The 20,642-nt window shown below is 43.9% G+C and overlaps 1 protein-coding gene across 1 annotated transcript in view; it reads right to left on the bottom strand.

The window, feature by feature from the left end:
* ptprga (protein tyrosine phosphatase receptor type Ga) overlaps window positions 1-20,642 on the bottom strand; it is a 331,197-nt gene that overhangs the window by 94,283 nt on the left and 216,272 nt on the right. The window contains exon 6 of the mRNA XM_056605312.1: window positions 8,093-8,159. Within this exon, the coding sequence (XP_056461287.1) occupies window positions 8,093-8,159 (67 nt within the window). The remainder of the gene's footprint in view (window positions 1-8,092; window positions 8,160-20,642) is intronic.

The following is a 20,642-nucleotide window of genomic DNA, read 5'->3' as shown; positions in this document are numbered from 1 at the left end:
GGAAACACATCTGGCTTCGTAACGTTATTAACTTTACGAAAATCAGTACATGGCCTAAAAGTTGTGTCCGGCTTACTGACCAACAGACACGGCGATGCCCAACTTCCACTCCCAACTTCTCCCATACCGACCAACTCTTTACCATACCGACCAACTCATCTCCATACCAACCAACTCATCTCCATACCAACCAACTCATCTCCATACCAACCAACTCATCTCCATACCAACCAACTCATCTTCATACCAACCAATTCATCGCCATACCAACCAACTCTACAACCAGACAAAGCTCTTCACAATACCTGGTGTCTAGGACAATCATTTTTCCAGTGCCCTCGCTCATGGCAGTAATTCCAGCAACCCTGCCATCAAACTTCCCTTAACAGACTCCTTTAACTTTTTATCCAATATCTCAATCTCATATTTCTCAGCAATTAGCATCTTTAGTACACTGATCCAGTAGTGCTACTGACGGTGAGACAACAAATGTATCCACTGTAGATGCCATACCTGGACTACCTACTCACAAAATAGAATAGGAGAAAGAAAAAAACAAAAACAATATCAGCTGGAACCACTAACAAAGTCTGGGACAGCCAAACCAAAATGGAACCTCCCCAGCCCTGACTAACTAAGACATTAGCGACCCCATAACTACCTTAACTCCATCCCTAGTCTTCGTGCCGCTACTGATGGGGGGTATTTATGCACTTTAGCCCACCGGGAAGAAAAAGGCAACTGGCAATCAGCGACCCTCTCTTACACCGGGGATGTGCTCCCGAGACAACCGCTCTACCCACTTTTGCAGCCACACTAAAATTCCCCAAGACCAGTCCCCCTATTGGAAACCAGTCTTCTTAGCCTCACAGGGGATTCATGGTTCCATACCACATTACAAGACTGTCCGCAATAACCAAACTCAAAGTTCCAACCTTGATTTTATTGACTACAACCAAAACACTAACCTTTAAGCAAAAAAACAAAACATAGGACACAATGCTCTACTACTTCCAAACTCCACCGACCAAATCCCTCCTAAAACTGAAATCCAAAAGACAAAAGTCACATGTGGAACTCCCAACACTGGCAGCTACTGACTTGGCTTCAACAGGTGCTACCAATAAGCCAATCAATCCTTTGAAACCAAACAACTTACTAATGCAAAACTACAATTCCTAACAGGAACACAAAGCAAATGCCAGCACACAAACCATATTCAGACCATCCAGGCTGAATTTGACCAAATGACCCTTAACAAACTAAACAATTGGACGAGCCCCCATTTTGTCACACACCGGGTCAGGTAGTGGCAAAACAAAGGGAGTCCACACATGACATAAAGAGAAACTAGTTTATTAGTAACCCGTTTTTACTCGTTAAAGTAAACATAAGCAATTATATTTAAACAAAAGGGATGATACTTAAAACCACATGGCGGGTGGAAGACGGAGCCCAGCGCCCAGCCTAGAAGCAGCAAAAGAGAGCCTCAACACATGGCTACCCAGCCCTTAAATCTCTGGATCCCTAGGATCCACAGGTGTGGCCAATTGGCCTGACGCCCTTTCCCAATCTCCACCCACAACCAATAGGCAGAGAGAGGGGCAGGGCGTCACATTATATGGAGCTAAGTTTACTGTAAGAACTGACAACAACCCATTAACATATGTGTTGACCTCTGCCAAACTCAGTGCAGTCGGACATCGTTGGCTCGCTGCCCTTGCCACCTACGAGTTCACCATCCAATATCGACCTGGGAGGCAAAATATCGATGCTGACTTGTTGTCTCGACAATACTCTCCAGAGGAGGCTAAAGAGTGGACCAGTGTCCCACCTGCTGGCATCAAAGCCCTCTGCAAGCGAGCCTGCATCAGTGGAGAGGCTGATGTGCCCGACAGATTGGTGGACCAGTTGGGAGCTCCTGCTGCAGCTGTACCAGAAGCTTATGTGTTCCCAGTGAACCTTAGCATGAACGTGCTGGATCAGCTAAGTCCGAAAGATATCCAGGCATCACAAGACATGGACCCAACAATTGGGCCATTAAAGAAGGCACTGGAAAAGAATAAAGGGCTGACACGCTCAAAAAATGATTCACCTGAGACTGTGTTGCTCTTACGCGAAAGCCGAAAGTTGGAATTAAAGGATGGATTACTCTACAGAGTAAAAGAAAAAACATGCGGAAAACAGATCAAACAACTTGTCTTACCAGCCAGATACCGCCCAATGGTGTTAAGGTCTCTACATGATGAGTGCGGTCACATGGGAATGGAACGCACTACCGAACTGATCAAAGACAGATTTTATTGGCCGCGAATGACAGCTGAGGTCGAGCAGTACATTCGAACCTGTGGTAGATGTATCTCCAGGAAGACACTCCCTCAGCATGCCTCGCCTTTGAATCAAATAACAAGTAATGGCCCTTTAGATTTAGTCTGCATTGACTTTTTGCAGATAGAGCCTGACTCTAGAGGTGTTGCTAATGTGTTGGTAGTGACAGACCATTATACACGTTACGCACAAGCATTTGCTACAAAAGATCAAAAGGCTATCACCGTTGCAAGAGTATTGTGGGAGAAGTATTTTGTGCACTACGGCCTACCTGCACGGATACACTCGGATCAAGGACGAGATTTTGAAAGTCGCCTGATCAAAGAACTCTTGTCTATGCTTGGGGTTCGGAAGTCAAGAACATCCCCCTATCACCCACAAGGGGACGCACAACCAGAAAGGTTCAATAGAACACTTTTAGCAATGCTTGGTACCCTGGACACTGTAAAGAAACAAAGTTGGAGTCAACATATCACCCACCTGGTACATGCATACAATTGCACCAAGAATGATTCCACAGGATACTCCCCTTATCATCTCATGTTTGGAAGGGAGGCAAGGTTACCCATTGACATCTGTTTTGGGATCTCGCCAAATGATGAAAGTGAAACCTCCTACCAACAGTACGTCGCCAGGATGAGGAAAGAGTTACAAAAAGCCTACCAAGTGGCATCTGACGCTGCTACAAAGAGTCATCTGAAAAACAAAGCTCGCTATGACCACCGTGTGAGAGATTCACCTTTGGAGAAAGGTGACAGAATTCTCATTCAGAATTTGGGTCTAAAAGGCAAGCATAAACTCCAAGATCGATGGAAATCAACACCATATGTTGTTGTGGAGAAGTTGCCTAATCTGCCTGTTTACAAGGTCAAACCAGAGCATGGTACAGGTGTGGTAAAAACTCTTCATCGAGACCACCTGTTGCCCATCGGGTACATGGTTATGTTGTCTAACCAATCGGATGATACAAACTCTGCTCGGAGACCTGTAACAAGAGCTCAACTTACCCGGAAACATCTATCAACCAAGTCTGAAGAAGGTGACACAGAGTCCTCAGGCTCAGAGTTTGAAACTGTCCACAATCCTCCAGATTTTGATGTGGATGAGGTCAGGAAACGATTAAACATGATCAATCAACCTGTGGAGGATGAACAGAGTCAGAGTTCTGAAGAAAGTGAAAACTCTGAAGAGGAAAACTGTGAAGCTGCAGAAAATCAACAACTTTCAGAAACAGAGTATGAGGAACCGCCTGAAGGTGCTTCACGTCCTCTGTCACACTCTTATGTCCAAGAGACATATACTGAATCTGCGGAAGATTTGCAAGATTCAGAAGAGGGAGCAAGCTCACCTCTGTTAAACAGAGCCAGACGTGATAAAGCTGCCAAAAGCGCTAGAAGTGAAAGTGAAAGGTTTTCTACAATCCGGAAATCCCTGAGAAAACCAAAGCCATCTATGAGATTCACTTATGAGAAACCTGGTCATCCATCTTGTGAACCAGTTACCATCATGCACCATGGCATGGTCATCCAACTCAAGTTAAACCCTCCAAACCAAGACAACGAATCAAGGAAAAAGTCCAAAACATCCAAAAGGTACATGGAGGAGGAGAACAAAAAACACCCTTCCAAGTTGAAGAGAGACAAAAGGTGTGATGAGGACATCTACACGTTCAGAAGAGGGAGGGTGTAGCTCTGTACAAAAATCTTCCAAGTTAAAGAAAGACAAATGGTGTGATGAGGACATCTACACGTTCAGAAGAGGGAGGGTGTAGCCCTGTAAAAAACCATAAGTTACAGAGCATAAAAATAATTAACAGTATAATAAAATGCTGTGTTAAATGTTCATAAATAAATAGAGTTCATAATAATAAAATGGGTTAAAATGTGTGCGGGTTAAAAGCATAAATACAATACGTTTAATAAAACTATTTACAGTTAAAAGATAAATTAATATAAAGGTCTAAGTTTATCAAGTCTAAAATATTTGTGAATTCAGGATATAAAAGAGGAAGAAGCCGTGTTTATGTTTAACTTAACCTGTTACCTGCCACACGTAAATCATTTAAGTTCTGTTTTGTCTTTGGTTGCATTCAAACTTCACAAGCCAATCCGAATAAAGTCTCGACGTGTAAAGGGCGGGACTAGTGCAGCAGGTTAGTGTGGGAGTAGTGAGCACATGTAGAGAAAGAAACCTGACCTGACCTGAGAGCTAAGAGGAGGCATCGTAGTGTGGGAAGCAGTTAAGTTTTATCGTGAGGTCGACTACTCGTGGTCCTGATATAAACTTCTTTGTGACCTGCAAAAAGGTGAATACGATGTGTATGCCTCCATTGTGCTATATCTAACTGTTATAGTAACGAAGAGTACTGGATGTGTAACGCGGTTAGCGACGTGCTAGTTAGCGGTAGCATTCTGTGTTAATGTGCCCGCATATCGTAGTTTTGTATTGTGACTTAAGTTAACGCAAAGCTAATGCTAGTTCGATATGAAATAGTGTTTGATATTATGGCTCATTGGATAATATGCTTGAAGGAGCTGGACGTTGGAGAGAGGGGTTTCCAGCAGATGGCCCTGCTGTTTTCTGTGTTTTCTTTCCTTGTGACTTCGCCACCGCCATTGCCCACGTGTGTGTTTGGATTGCCACCGCCATTGCCATTATCTTCGTGAGAATATCATCCCCCAATCCCTTTCTGCCCCTACTAATTACACCCTGGATTTCGTGAGTACTGATTTACACATGCACGTGCTTTTATTTTGAGCTCAACGCTGAGTGAAGCGGCCAGTACAGTTTTTAGGCCCCACCGCACACAAGCTTCAAATAACAGGCCTGCAACGGGTTAACCTCATTTAAAGTGTGTTGTTAATTTGATTGTGTGTGGTACATTGATTTTGCATTGTTGTAAATTGGAGAATCCCGTGCATCTGATTTTATTTATTTTATTGGTTTATTTGTTTATTTTCCTAAAATACATTCAACTAGTATTTCATTTTGTGAATAAATATGTGAATGAATACTTTTACATTTAAAATACAGTTGTGGTGGTCATTTATTAAAATTATCTAACAGTAACATATGAATAAAAGTTGTAGTTTCCTACAACGAGCCCAGGCCCAGTCTTATTGTATTAACCACTCTAGATTTATTATTTAACTACATGGGACAAGGGTTACACGCAAATGTATCCCTTTCTCCTCCATGTCGCGGTTCAGTCTACTTCAGATTGATGTGGACGTGGAAGGACCACGAACGTCGGAGAACCCAACGCGGTCGTTTGAGATTCATAATATCGGCTCACACAGCTTTTGGCCATGATAATATGTATGATATGATATAGATATCTATGTATAATATGATATTATTTAGATATAGAGCTCCAGGACCCCCGTGTGTTCTAGAATATTTACAGAACACGGCAAAAAGCTGTGTGCGCCTCGCCATTGCGTTACATCCACTGTAAACAGAGCGCATGGTACCGTGGCTGCAAGTTGCTCAGGGCCACACCCCCACCCTCCTCCTTAACCCGCCTCCCTCCTCCTCATTTGCATTATAGCTACAGACACCAAAACAGCGCATTTGGGGGAAGCTCAATGTGCGACTGGCTCGGAGTGGCTGTAACTCTACACCACGGCTGAATTTCGGGAACGTCTTTGAATGCTGTGTTAGTTGCCCACTAATACCTATATTAAAGCATCCATAAAATAGCATTTCATGGGACATTTAATTGCAAAATAATTTATTCAACAATAACAGACCAACTGAGTTCCCTGAAAGTAAACTATTTATGAAACCTCACAAGGCTGGGAAATCATTATTTCATTATTTCTTGCTACAGGCATGGAGACCCAATAACAGAGTTAATGTATTGTCAGCCAGACTGCTACCACTTAATGCAGTATCAGCTTATTCCGACACACAAATTAAAATGTTTTTATAGAGCTGATGCCTGTGGCCAGGAATAATTTCACTTAGTTCTTCCACTGTTAATTTTAGTTTCCCCCCCAAAGCAGTACACTTCCTCTGGCTTAAGTGCTTGAATTAATGATTTTTTTTTTTTTATTAAAAATGAACTTATACTTGTACCATGAAGAATATTATCTACATCTGGAAGTTGTGTAATATAAAGGACTTTCTTTTTATGTACAAAGGAAGAATGTTGACTTTCAAATATAGAGTTCAGCTAAATCAAATTTTGCACATAATCACATTCACACACTCGCACACCCACTAACACACACTGGTCCCGGCTGTGCGGTGTGGGCAAACTGTCACCCTAGTAACTGGTAGTGATATTTAAATATGTATTGACTTTGATGTTCACATCTTCGCGGTGGGGGCAGAGACAGACCCCTTCGGCCTCGTTTCATCTTCTGGCCATTTGGGCTGGTTTGGATTTCCGTACATTAAACCTCTTTACATCACCAGGCGTGTTCATATTATCTAAATTAACATTGCAACATATTATGGGGCTGGGGCTTCTGTCTGGGGTTGCATTTCCAGCCCCGGGCAGGGTGCATGCTGGGAGTGTGTTTAGATGCTGAACAAGTGGTCCAATCCAACATTGGCAGCGGGCGTGGGGTGCCTCAAGCCCTCAGTGGACCTGAGTGGGTCTCTGGGGCCACATGAGTGATGACCGCCTAGCGCTCCTGAGAGGCAGACTGGGGAGGCTGAGAGCCTACGTCTCAGTTTTTCAAAGGACAATGCCAGTAGAACAGCATGAAAAGTCACTGTGAAGCTCTTGCTGCTGGGACAAGAAGGTCTGAGGGTTAGAGAAGCACCGCTGGACAGACATATGTTCAGGATAGCATGGATGTTGTCAGACCTGCTTGGCTCCTACTTCTGAAGTCAGGGCACTGTATAGGCCTTTCACACATGAACCCAAGAGGATCTGGAGAATCAGGTCCGGAGACGAGCAGGAGTGGCCTTTTCATACAGCCGGAGATAAGCCGCATCAGACGTGTTCACATCCTGGAGATAGTCCAGAGGAGTAGGTGACACAGAAAGTATGCAGCGGAAGACGCAGTGTTTTGTATCCTCACTCTCAACAAAAGAGTGATAGGAACATAGAAAGAAGATTGGAACGCCAAATAGAGGAAAGAAGAGGAGAGTAGGAAGCAGCTCCTCTCGTGCTCCCGGCTTCACGCCCGTCTTATGATGGGAACTTCATCAACCGGTCAGCAATACATCAGCACTAGTCAGCAACACGTCAGCAACACATCAACTTACTGGTTGTAAATCCTCGATCCTTCAGACTGGAGACCAGGGGCTGGTGGATTTAACTCCGGAGTGAAGGATTCTGACATTTTTGTTCACACAGCCCCAGCGGGGATTAGGCGGAGGAGTTCAGGCTTTCGGTGCGTGTCAAAAGAGCCTATTACTGTGATTCTAACATTACAGTGATACAGGCAACTTGGATATTTTACTATCCCATTGGCCATAATTTCTGGCAACATCTTTTGATTAGGTAAAACGATCCATGAAATAAACATTCCCTTGAACTCCTAAAGAGACAATAAACACGTGTGTGTGTGTGTGTGTGTGTGTGTGTGTGTGTGTGTGTGTGTGTGTGTGTGTGTGTGTGTGTGTGTGTGTGTGTGTGTGTGTGTGTGTGTGTGTGTGTGTGTGTTTGAATGTGTATGTATTTTTGTGTATGTGTGTGTGTGTGCGTGTGTGTGTGTATGATTGTGTGTATGTGTGCGTGTATGTGTATGTGTGTGTGTGGTAACAGGTTACGATGTCCCCGGGCGGTGCCCAGCAGGGTACTGACCGTGATGGACCACGCCCCTCAGCCCGTGGATGACGGGGTCCACCGCGGGGTTATCCCTCCCGCCGACCTGAGGAGGAGAGAGCAGAAACAAGGAGTAAGAGGGTGTGTTTCTCTCACCCACCATGACCCTATACTCACTGGATGGTTCAGCACGTCTGAACCACTCTCCTGTTGAGTCACATCTTACATCACATAGATCGGGGCAGTTTCAGTATAACTATATTACAGCCCCTAGCAGTAAGGCTGTGCATTAATCCGTTTTTGTAATAACACAGTTTAAAAGAACGGTGTCAGGTAATGCCGTTATTTTTTCAGTAACGGGGTAATCCAACTAATTACTGTTTCCTTCGGTATAGCGCCGTTACCGTTACTGAACGTTAAATGCGGTGCGTTACTATGAATTAATAAATAATGATAAACTGCGTAATCCAAACGCACCCCTGGCTCCACACACAAACTGCTAGTGTGGAAACCGGGTGGGTAAAACAACGAGATAAGCAATTATGATTGGCTAAGGCTAAGTCATGTTTCATGGTAGTCAATCAGAGCCAGTGTTTTTAAACACAAGCCAGGACATGCCCACCACACAAACACACACACACACACACACACACACACACACACACACACACACACACACACACACACACACACACACACACACACACACATACACACTTTGATTAGATTTAATTTGCCATAGAGTTAATCACACTTTAAATGTTGTTTAACTGTTTACTCTTGTTACAAAGATAATACTTGAAGTGCAGGACAAAGCTTTTTAAAGCAACGTTCCCAACACTGGCGTTAACAGAATGTGTTGAAAGAGCCAATGTTGCCCCTGTGCTTTGGGAATATATCTGTCCCTTTCATGGCATTATCATTAGTTAGAGATTATTATATATATATATATATTGAAATGGTGCTCATAAATTAGGTTGTGTGGTGAGCTAGCATCCCAACCTGTATATCGTTGCCATTCCAAAGCAGGTTCCATGAGATGGGATTGATCTGCTCTGGATGTGAACGACAGTGAGACTATCGGCCAATATAAAACCAAAACCGTCATTTAACTGTACCATTTGTTTTCATTCCATTAGATGCAGTGGAATGCATCCATCTTTTTTGTTGGTGCTAAATACTTAAACGGTTGGTACATTGATCATAAGACTGATTACCACCTTCCATCCATATCTAACTGGTGTTCTTTAGAAAGTGTTTGTGTTGCTTCTCTGATTTAGGCCCATTTTACTTGCATGTGTGAAAGTATTCCATGATGTGGCACCTTCAAATGCGACAAATCTATGCACGTTCAGAACACAAGGCCAACTACGGCAATAAGACAAACAGAGAAAGAAACAAAGGACAAACGGACTGGAGGCCAATCTGCTGTAATTAGGAGGAGCTGCCAGTCCACCACAATACAGCCACCCTGGTACAGGTGTTTTAATTCGACCTTCTTCTCATGCATCACGGCCCTGAGATGGGATCAACGTGGCTACGTGGCGAGCAAGCAGAGCGTCCACCTTATGCAACCGCCATCCCTGGCCGGCTCCCAAGCCTGTGCAATCAATGATGTATGCGCAGAATCGACAAATTTAGACCACCATTTCCTATTATTCATCACGCCACACGTGTTTCTTATTGCTGATGAATCCTAATAGCATTCAATCGAAGGTCCTCCAAGTCTCTCCACCACCTCCTCGTGCTACAGGTCTCTGATCTCCCAAGGAGTCGAGGTGTGGGTTCACACCAATGTACGCCAATTAGCCAGTGATGGCTATTTGGCAGTGATGTAACGTAGAGCTGCTGACAAACCTCTGTAGGACCCGGTTCTGAGGGCCCTTTGAGGGCCCCTTGATGCTCTGCCCTGCTTAGGTGCTCACCAGCAGATCGTGGGAATCCAATCTCCATACTGACCCCCTCCACCTCCACCCCCACAACCACCCCACCGCCCCAGCACCACCCCGCCTTCATCTTCCTCTTCAATGATTCTTCTACTTCAAAGAGGAAGGAGGACCCAAGAGAGGAGGAGAAAGCAGGGCAGACGAAAGAGAAGCCAGAGTGTATAGAAGAAGGGGAATATCAAGATCCTTGAATGACCACTGGGTTTTGCCTGAGCGTTAACATGGTAGCACTGTGTCTAACCCTAACATGGCAGTGGTGTGTCTATCTAGCTCTAGCTAGCTAGAAAGTAGGTGCTAGGGTTTGAGTGCACACCTGTGTGTGTGTGTGTGTGTGTGTGTGTGTGTGTGTGTGTGTGTGTGTGTGTGTGTGTGTGTGTGTGTGTGTGTGTGTGTGTGTGTGTGTGTGTGTGTGAGAGAGAACACCTGTGTGTGTGTTTCTGTGTGTGTGTGTGTGTGTGTGTGTGTGTGTGTGTGTGTGTGTGTGTGTGTGTGTGTGTGTGTGTTTGTGTGTGAGTGCACACCCTTCTGTTTGTGTGTGAGTGCACATCTGTATGTGTGTATGTTTTTGTGTGAAAGTTCACACCTGTGAGTGTGTGTTTGTGTCTGAGTGCACGTGTGTGTGTGTGTGTGTGTGTGTGTGTGTGTGTGTGTGTGTGTGTGTGTGTGTGTGTGTGTGTGTGTGTGTGTGTGTGTGTGTGTGTGTGTGTGTGTGTGTGTGTGTGTGTTGTGTGTGTGTGTGGGGGACCTCAATTGAAGCTAACATATGTAAGTACTACAGACTTTCATTGCATCCTATATTTTTCAACAGCCAGATAAACATAGGCATATCTCCATAAGGAGGTCATTTTATTGTGGAGCGTAGAAAGAGTTCGGGGCAGACTGATGAAGCTAGCAGAGGATTCCTTCATCAGAGCCACGCTGTAGCATATCTAGGGCAGAAGCCATGAAGAGATTAAGTATGTTTGTGTATTCTATATCTCTCAGAACTCTGTTAGAGTGTCGAGTGAATCTATCATCAGACATTGTTGAAGAGATATTCTTTTTTTCAGTACCTGGCAATTTGCTGAAACTGGACAATAATCCAATAAGATGGGATCCATCATGTTTCTCACTGAGCTGCAGGAGGTTAAAGAAGCAATGGGGAATGACCGTACCTAACGCCCTATCCATTGTATGGGTCTGTAAAATGCTAATCAAATCAATCAAATGTATTTATTAAGCATCTTTAATAAAAAGATAAATGGTTCGGGGGAGATCTTATGTTTTATGTATGTTTTTGTCATGCCTGTCTACGCTTCAAACTCGTGCATATTGCAGAAAATATGCAACAGCGCCCCCTGGGGTCACACTTTTCGGTGGGTCGCAGAATTCAGTGTAACTCCGGTACATTAAAGGACAACTCTGTTATTGTCCTCATTGAGATTCAGGCCCCGTCCACACGGAGCCGATTTTTTGGTGAAACCGCATAAGTCTTGTACGTTTCGGCCGACCGTCCAGCCGTCCAGACAGGCGGAAACTGCACTTTTCTGGAACCTTGTCCCAGGGTGGTTTCAAATCTATCCGGACCTATGCGGTTTCATGCTAGGATTCGTGTGGACGTCTGAAACGCTTGATGGCATTAGCCCCCCACCAGCTGGGCGACGTCTAAGTGACGTTGAATTATTATTTTTATTTTTTATTTTTATTATTTTTGTAGCTTTAAATACAGCCCCTTGATAAATTGAATTACTAACTTTACATTAAAAAGTATTTCTGCTCAATTTAAAAGGTTGAATCTCCTCATGTTTGTATACAGCGCGCATGCTGTATGCTGCAGGCTTGATGCGCTCCACTTTTTTTTTTTTGGAGAACCAGCGTCTTGAATATATACTACAGCGTTTCTACAGCTCGATGCGTTTTCGCAATGAGTCCGTCTTAACGGAGATATTCCTGAAACGCATCATAGGAAAATGGAGGGGAAAAGATCATTGGTCACCATTCCTTTTACTGTCCCCTAATTACTAGGTATTTACGTGGTGAATATATGGTAAACATAGTATATTATTGGGTAATTACTAGAGCTGTCAAGCGATTAAAATATTTAATCGTGATTAATCGCATTAATGTCAGTTAACTCACGATTAATCGCGATTAATCGCAAATTATTTTTCTATGCTAAATATCCCTTGATTTTTTTGTCCCATAATTCTTCTAATTTTAAGTCTCTCATCAACAAGGTGAAGTGCATCGGCTTGCCTTGTGCGAATGATTTTTTATTGATAACAACATTGGCATATACTGATCAAAACAGGACGATACTAAAAAAGAGCCTATAGTGCAATTAAACAACTGCTTTGAACAAATGTCATTTGAACATAGCAGTCAGGCTACTGCTTCTTTGTTTTGAGCCAAAGAAAAAAAAAATATATATATTTTTATTTTTATTAAATAAAATAATTGCGTTAATCGCGCAATACATTTTTTAACGCCGTTAAAATTGGTTTGCGTTAACACCGTTAACGCGTTTAACTGACAGCTCTAGCAATTACCACTAGTAATAAGAAGGTAAATAACGAGGAAGTATAGGAAGTATAATTGTGTACTTCCTAGGAACGTAGGCAACCAATTCTTAGAAACAACACTTCTATTACCCATCAATTGAAGTTACAATTGTAGTTATCCAAGGTTTATGTTGGTAACAGCCCAGGTTTGATTATGTACTATCTAGAAATGAACATAGTACTTTCCAATATAGGCCTATTACTATTTCCTATTTAGTTATTGTTCATAGCTAAAACCATTTATAAAAGGTTCATTCGATTTACCTCAGAAACTACTGATTTTTTTTATTTAGGTTGAACAATTACAGCAATACTTACCTGGTAGCAACCTCTGCAGGAACAGTTTTCCGCTAGTATCATGGTATATCTTCTTTAATACTGGGCAGGGGCGGATGGTGTAAAGGGGCGATTTGGGCGACGCACTACCAACTGGGAGAAGAGGATTTTTTTTTTTTTTTTTTTCTATCACGGCAAAAGTAGTTTTCAGTGTTCTAGACTTATTATCTGTCATTGGCCAATCAGAATCGTCAGATTCAAGTCACGTTTCAATGGTCCCGCCTCTTTTTGGGCGAATTCATCGACGTTGAAAGTCGCCCAAGCCTTCTCCGTTGACTCCGTTAACATATTTTTTCGGAAATTGAGCCTTCAATGCATTTTCAATGGGGATTTGGTACTCGCCCTAACGTGCTTGCGTCATACGTAACTGAGCAAAGAGCGCAAAGGGATATCTTCGATCAAGTCACTTCACTTGCTGATTTCAACATGGCTGCAAATGTGCGCAATTCCGTTTCGTCTCTCAAAGAAGTTCCTTTTAGTTGACGATCCAATTCATAAAAATTGGCATTAAAACAATCAGGACCTCCTAGACCAAAATTAATCATTAAACAAATTTCTACAGAGGGGAGAAAGTCCTACACCGGAGGATTTTTAACAAATTTGTACGAGAAAAAAAGCTGGTTAGCAGGTTGTGAAGAAGCTAACGCAGTCTTCTGCTACCACTGCCTACTCTTCCACCCTGACACCCTGACGAAAGACAGCACTGTTTGGATATCGACTGGTGTGACAGATATGCACCATCTGTCTGAGAAAATCAAGAAGCATGAGATGTCAAAGATCCACATGGATAGCAGCTTGAGATTTGCGACTATTGGGAGGGAGAACATTGCCACTCAACTGGACGAGGGATACCGGCTAGCTGTCTGTCGCCACAACGACGAGGTGAGCAAGAACCGACACATCCTCAACCGGCTCATCCAATGTGTGAAGTTTTGCGGAGTGTTCGAGTTGGCTTTGCGAGGCAAGGATGAGACGGAGGGCTCCACAAACCCAGGTATTTTTCTTGGATTGGTGAACTTTTCGATGGATGAAGGATGAAGTTTTCGATGAACACCTGAAAAATGCCAAGGTGTTCAAGGGCACATTCAAGACGGTGCAGAACGAGCTTTTGGAATGTATGCTAGCGGTCGGAGGGGAAAGGATTGTGGAGGAGGTCGAGTCAGCTCGCTATCTGGCCATCCAAGCTGATGAAACTACGGACGTCTCCACGCAAACACAGCTGGTGCTTGTGCTTAGATACATTGATGACAACCATGCAGTGCAGGAAAAATAATTTGAGTTTATTCCCATCTCGGATTCAACGTCAGTTTCAATTGCAATTGTGTGCTTTTGGAGAGACTGAACCAGATTTTGGCCGACGACAACGAAAAATTGAAACTCGTTGCACAAGCTTACGATGGTGCGAGTGTGATGAGGGGAGAGAAGGCTGGTGTGCAGCAAAAGGTGCGTGAACAATTTAAGTTTGCCCATTATGTGCATTGCTATGCACATCAGTTTAATTTGATCATGCAGAAAGCTACCTCCCGCATCAAGAAAGTCAACGTTTTCTTTTCCGATCTGAGCGGTATTGCGTCATTCTTTTCCCGTCCACCGAAACGGTGCAGCGTTCTGGACAAGATTGTTTCACGAAGACTGCCCAGAGCTTCATCTACAAGGTGGAATTTTAACAGCAGGATCGTCAACACTGTGTTAGAGAACCGAGATGACCTCCTTGAATGTTTTGAAGCCATCAAGACGGGTTCACATGGTCCACTTGACCAGCTCAGCGTGAGAGAGGCATCTGGCTACGTGAGGATGCTACAGGACGAAGACTTCGTTTTTTTCCTTTGTTTTTTTCACAACATCATGCCCCACGTCGACATGCTGTACCAGAAGCTCCAGAAGAAGGACATTGATGCCGTCTTCATCAAAAGGGCCCTCGAGAGCTTCACAAGCCGTGTGCAGACCATTAGGTAAGATAACATTTATATTATTTGATCCTTCTCAAAGCAAAGCTTTGTTATGAGAACATATGCATGAAAGGAGACTGTATTTGTGTTCTTTTTTATAATATATTGCCAGTGGTGTAATCTAGCTTGCTTTACTTTGTGCTGGACATCCTGGTTAGGCGAGGCAAAGAAAGAGAGACGAGCAAAGTTTCAGTACAAGTAATGTAGTCTCTCTCTCTAGCTCTCATTCTCTCTCTCTTGCCTCTCTCTGTCCCCCAACCCCCCCCTTCTCGTGAGGATGGACACTGGTTTACAGCGGCCCTCAACCCCCCCTCCCCCCCTTTCCCCTGAGGATGGACACTGGGTTACAGCGGCCCTCAACCCCCCCTCCCCCCCTTTCCCCTGAGGATGGACACTGGGTTACAGCGGCCCTCACAACCCCCCCCCCCCCTTCCCTGAGGATGGACACTGGGTTACAGCGGCCCTCACAACCCCACACCGCCACCCCACCCCTTTCAAGTGTATATTGTATATAGTTCTCTGCAAACCTATGGTGGCATCATGCCTTCAGTGTGTATATTGTATATAGTTCTCTGCAAACCTATGGTGGCATCATGCCTTCAGTGTGCATATTGTATGTATTTCTCTGCAAACCTATGGCGGCATCATGCCTTCAGTGTGTATATTGTATGTAGTTCTCTGCGAACCTATGGTGACATCATGCCTTCAGTGTGTATATTGTCTGTAGTTCTCTGCGAACCTATGGTGACATCATGCCTTCAGTGTGTATATTGTATATAGTTCTCTGCAAATCTATGGCGGCATCATGCCTTCAGTGTGTATATTGTATATAGTTCTCTGCAAACCTATGGCGGCATCATGCCTTCAGTGTGTCTTGAACAACCACACATAAAAGGTTGCACATATATTGATATTTTATCGTATTTGTCTAAATGCATACATACCTGTAGATAGATTTATGAGTGAAGTTACCAACACAATAGATTGTCCGTAACACACTCACCCCTTTTAGAATCACATTCTCTCACTCTCTCACAAACACACATACAGATAGAGAGAGTGAGAGAATGTTAACTTGTGTATACCGGTAATTCCCAATTATTATTGATGTATTTGCACTTTTAATCTTGCTGAATTCTACAAGGCAAATAAATTAAGTAAAAACTTAGTTCCCCGGCTCCATTTGTCTTTGTAAGGAAATGTTCTATTTTGCCTTTATTATTTTGTCAGAATGCACCAGAATGCTTCGTTTTTATATGAAAAACACAAAAAATTATTCGGGGGGAGGAGGGCCCCAGCACTGAACACTGAAAAAATAGGACAAAAAAAAGAGCCGTCCACATCAACTTAATTTAAATGTTACTGATGGTGTTTTGATAAAGCACATGACAGTGTTATGGCAATTTACCAAAATGCAGACTGCTTCAACCTCCACAATTTGAATAAGTGGGTGGCAAATGACATGCAGCAATCTGCCTAGGGGAGCATCTTTGTGGTCATTCGCAAATCAATGCAGTTGTGCAACTGGCCGACAAATACCTGGTCTAAGTGCACTAGCGGATAGCGCAGTTGTTGTTGGTATTTTAACGTACCATGGCAGGTCGGAACTGCAACATAAGCTTACACACCAGTAGGCTATACACATTACATACATGCAAACGATTTGCCTAATTAAAACATTATGATGATGATGTGTATTGTGAAAAAAATAAAATCCATAGGGGGTGCATGAATGAACAGTGTAGTCTATGCCATGCGTTAAAATAATAATAATAATTATAATAATAATAATAATAAAAAACGTACATAAATTTACATGACGACTCACGGTTTCTGAAGTTGTAGAAGAAGCACTATTCTATGTGTGAGTGGGCCATAATATTTGGCCATAAACTGATCCATTTGAAGACTGAAATTCATGTGGTCCTTCATCTTTCTCAGCGGAGACTGCAAACGCGCTGTCAAAATATCAACTCGTCAAGTTCTTAAACAACAGACCAGGAAGAATGCAGATATAGTCTTTCCTACAAATTTGTATCGGCAAATTTTCACAGTTGCTGCCCTTGATAACTTGGATCATAATCCCACATCACGCACTGCAAGCTCATCCTTCCATGGAACTGGGATTTCACTATTTCAGTTTCCTACATCAGAGAAGCCTGGGTTGCACCAAGAATGTCAGAAAATCAACTCAAAGAAATCAGGAGAAAGCAGCATTGTAGGACCCATCCTGCCTCATTCATATACATCTGTACCACCTGTGGGCCGAAATCTTGTTACCCAACTTCCAGTTAAAGTTGTGCAGCAAGTGGTGAGAGGTTCATTCGATGCAGAAAGACAGCATGAAGAGGCATTGATGAATGCAGTAAATGAAACCCTCTATGTTGATTCTGATTTAGAAAGTGGCACTCCAATAATGTGATCTTCATTCCATGCTGCTCGATCTGATGTTGTTGGACAGCCCTAAAAAAAGCATTGAGGCCCTCCTGCCGCTTTTTCATGACAAAGCAGCAACCCCAGAAATGATTCACCATGGAAGGAACCTGCTGAAAAAAAACACTGAGCACCTCAACCCACAACAAGTCCCTGTGATGGTAGTGGACCAACCCGTCTATGACCTTGCAAAAAAATAGCAGTGGACCTTCCCTGACATCTTCGGAGAAGACAAGTTTTTGGTGATGTTAGGTGGGCTCCACATTGAAATGGCTTTTTGGAATACCATTGGAGATCTTCTGTGTGGATCTGGATGGCCTGAAGCCCTGAAAGAAGCTGGGCTAGTGCATTCAGGGGCAGCAGCCACATCATTTCTGGAGGCATCCAATTTTATGAGAACAAGATATGCCCATGGAGTTCCACAGCCTTCTAAAGCGAGCCTATGAGTGGAACCGGGATGGTCCTTGAGGACTGGGCTGAGAGAGTTTCCCATAAGAGCCCAACATTGTCCTTCTGGCTGCTTGTGTACAAGTACCAACAGAGTATATTCATGTTCACACGAGCACATCATGAACGGAAGATCAAACTCATGGTCACAACTCTGCAGAAGTTTGTTCCTCTTTTCTTTGCACTCGGGCATCATAACTATGCCCGGTGGCTTCCAGTGTTTATAAAGGACATCGACTGTCTCCCAGATAGTATCCGGGCAGAGTTTGAAAAGGGACATTGGACGGTAACTCGCAGCAATCAGCCTTTTTCAGCTTTGCCGTTTGACCAAGCAAATGAGCAAGCCAACAAAAGGGTGAAAGGAGTGGGTGGCATAATTGGCCTCACAGAGAACCCGGACATGTTGGAACGCTGGATTGTGACTGACCCGGAAATCAGCCGTGTCCTGGAGGAGTTTACCACTGTAAATGACAGTGATGACTCTGAATGGCGTCCTCATCATGAGGAAGGATCAGCATCAAAGCAGCGTTTTCAACGTCACACCAAAGACCTGATGGAGCTGTTGCTCAGCAATGGGAATCCCTTTGAGGAGAGCAGTAAAGACCTGGTTACTTTAGATAACAATCTGTGCGAGTCTGCAGCCGCTGCAGCATCGGTCCTTAAAGTTGAGTCAATGGGACAGTCCAGAAAAGAATGTGCTGGACATGACACAGGGATACACTTATTAAATAGCTACCTCTTTTGAATAGTCAACTTTCTATATTATATCAGCGGGCCTCTATGATGCATATACTGATCTTTATTTGTACGTGCACAGCATAATTATATATTTTATCTTGGTAAATGACAGATTATTCAAGGTCTTGTGGGATTATTTTCACTCTCCTGCAGGTGGTGGCTGCTGGTGCTGGCGACGGCGGCTGCTGATGGTGGATGCTGCTGATGGTTGATGCTGATGGCGGTGGCTGGTGGCTTGAGCTGGCTGGTGCTGGCAAACACTGCTGCTGCAGGTCGCTGCTGTTAGAGGCGATGGCTGCTTGAGCTGTCTGGTGGTGGCGAAGGATGGTGGTGTCGACTTCTGCAGCTAGTGATGGCAACTTGTGCTGGCGAAGGCTGTTGGTGGTGGCGACTGCTGGAGGTGGCGGCGGCAACGGCTGCTGGCTCGATTGTTGTTCTTCCTTTCGACCTGATGCACTTTGCTACCCTTAATCTCAGCCTGATGTATGTGGAGTATTTTGTTTGTTTATTAATAACTTAAAATATTCCTTCCTGTTCCTTTACTTTGTAACTGCAACACAAGTTTACCTACGGGTACGAATAAAGTAACCTGAACCTTGTTCTTGTTTTTCAAATTAGATATACACGCACACCTGTTCACACATTTGTTCCAAACATGACTTACTTTGTTTAATTGATACCCCCTGGCTCTACTTTGCTGTTCTTGTTCACACTTACTGTATGTCTGCTTCGTTGTTTTTAGTCATATTTGTTCCAACACGTTTCAACAAACCTCAGCCTGATATATGTGGAGAGGATTTTTTTCTAAACACTCAGCATCTCAAACACTTGACTCCTGGCTCCAGCTTTACATGCTGCAGGGCTCCAGACTGCGACCAAATGGTCGCATTTTGCGACCAAAATTTGAGAGTGTGCGACCGATTTTCCATCTGGTCGCTCATGTGCGACCAGTGTCTTTATTATGCAATCAAAAATAATAGGTTTGAGAGCAAAACTTTCCACACTGCAATCAAAAAATAGGTTTGAGAGCAAAACTATCGACACTGCAATCAAAACATTTTGTATTGCAAGATAAATTAATGTGATGAAAAAAATATTAATGGGAATCCAAAAGTTTTGTTTGCAAATCCAAAAGTTTTGTTTGCAAATCCAAAAGTTTTGTTTGCGAATCCAAAAGTTTTGTTTGCGAATCCTAAAGTTTTGCTTGCGAATCCAAAAGCTTTGCTTGCTGTTGAGCTGAATCTCGTGGGCGGGACCTACGCCGAAAGATGTAAGACACGTCTCTGTTGGCTAGTCTCGATCTGAGTGACAGCTTGGCAACATCCACGGTTAGTAACGAGAGAGGGAGTTTTGAAGTCCATGATGAGACAGAGCGGGAATCGGGAGCTCCCTCTCTCGTTACTAACTGTGGATGTTGCCAAGCTGTCACTCCGATCGAGACTGGCCAATAGAGACGTGTCTTACATCTTGCAAACCGCATCCGACCCGTGTTCCGACAGTAGCCCGACCAGACCCACTATAAATTGGTATCGACACCCGACCCGCACCCGATGGAAAATTAGAAACATTAGATGGGAATTACACTATCTGGTGTTTGGCTTGGTGCTTTAGATTGCTGTGCAAAAAAAGCACATCATCCACTGTTGACGGTTTGAGTTGACTCCTCCGCTCCTGATTAACATATCCAGCACCGGTGAAGTCTCGCTCGCAATCGCAAAACGCCCGTGTTCAGGCGTCCGACCCGACTCGTTTCATCAAAAATTGTGCGGGTCACCCGAACCAATTTGGTTGGCATGTTGATTAACGGTGTGTGCCCCTAAAATTTCTGGTTGCCCCCCTAAAATTTTCAGTTAGGGGCCACAGTGCTCCTAGTGAAAAAAATAAGTCTGGAGCCCTGTGCTGCATCCTCCTTCGCAGCGTGCAGATGTTAAGGTACGGCCACACTGAACGCGTTACGCGCGTTAGAGGCGTTGAAAATCAGCATTTTTGCATAGGGAACCATTGGTTAAGGCGCGTAGTTAAAGCGGCGCGTTAGGGGCGTTAGACGAGGCAGACGCACGTAAACGCACCAACGCGGCCAACACACCAACGCGCCGAGTTCAAAAATGTGACTTTTAACGCGAGTAACGCGTGACGCTTGCACAGAAGCACATGGCGGACATCTTATGGTACGGCCACACCAACCGCGTTACTCGCGTTG

Source organism: Gadus chalcogrammus, chromosome 13, assembly GCF_026213295.1.
Source record: "Gadus chalcogrammus isolate NIFS_2021 chromosome 13, NIFS_Gcha_1.0, whole genome shotgun sequence".
Lineage (NCBI taxonomy): Eukaryota > Metazoa > Chordata > Actinopteri > Gadiformes > Gadidae > Gadus > Gadus chalcogrammus.
Note: the sequence above shows the minus strand (reverse complement) of the source record. Positions and strands in the feature narration are given on the sequence as shown.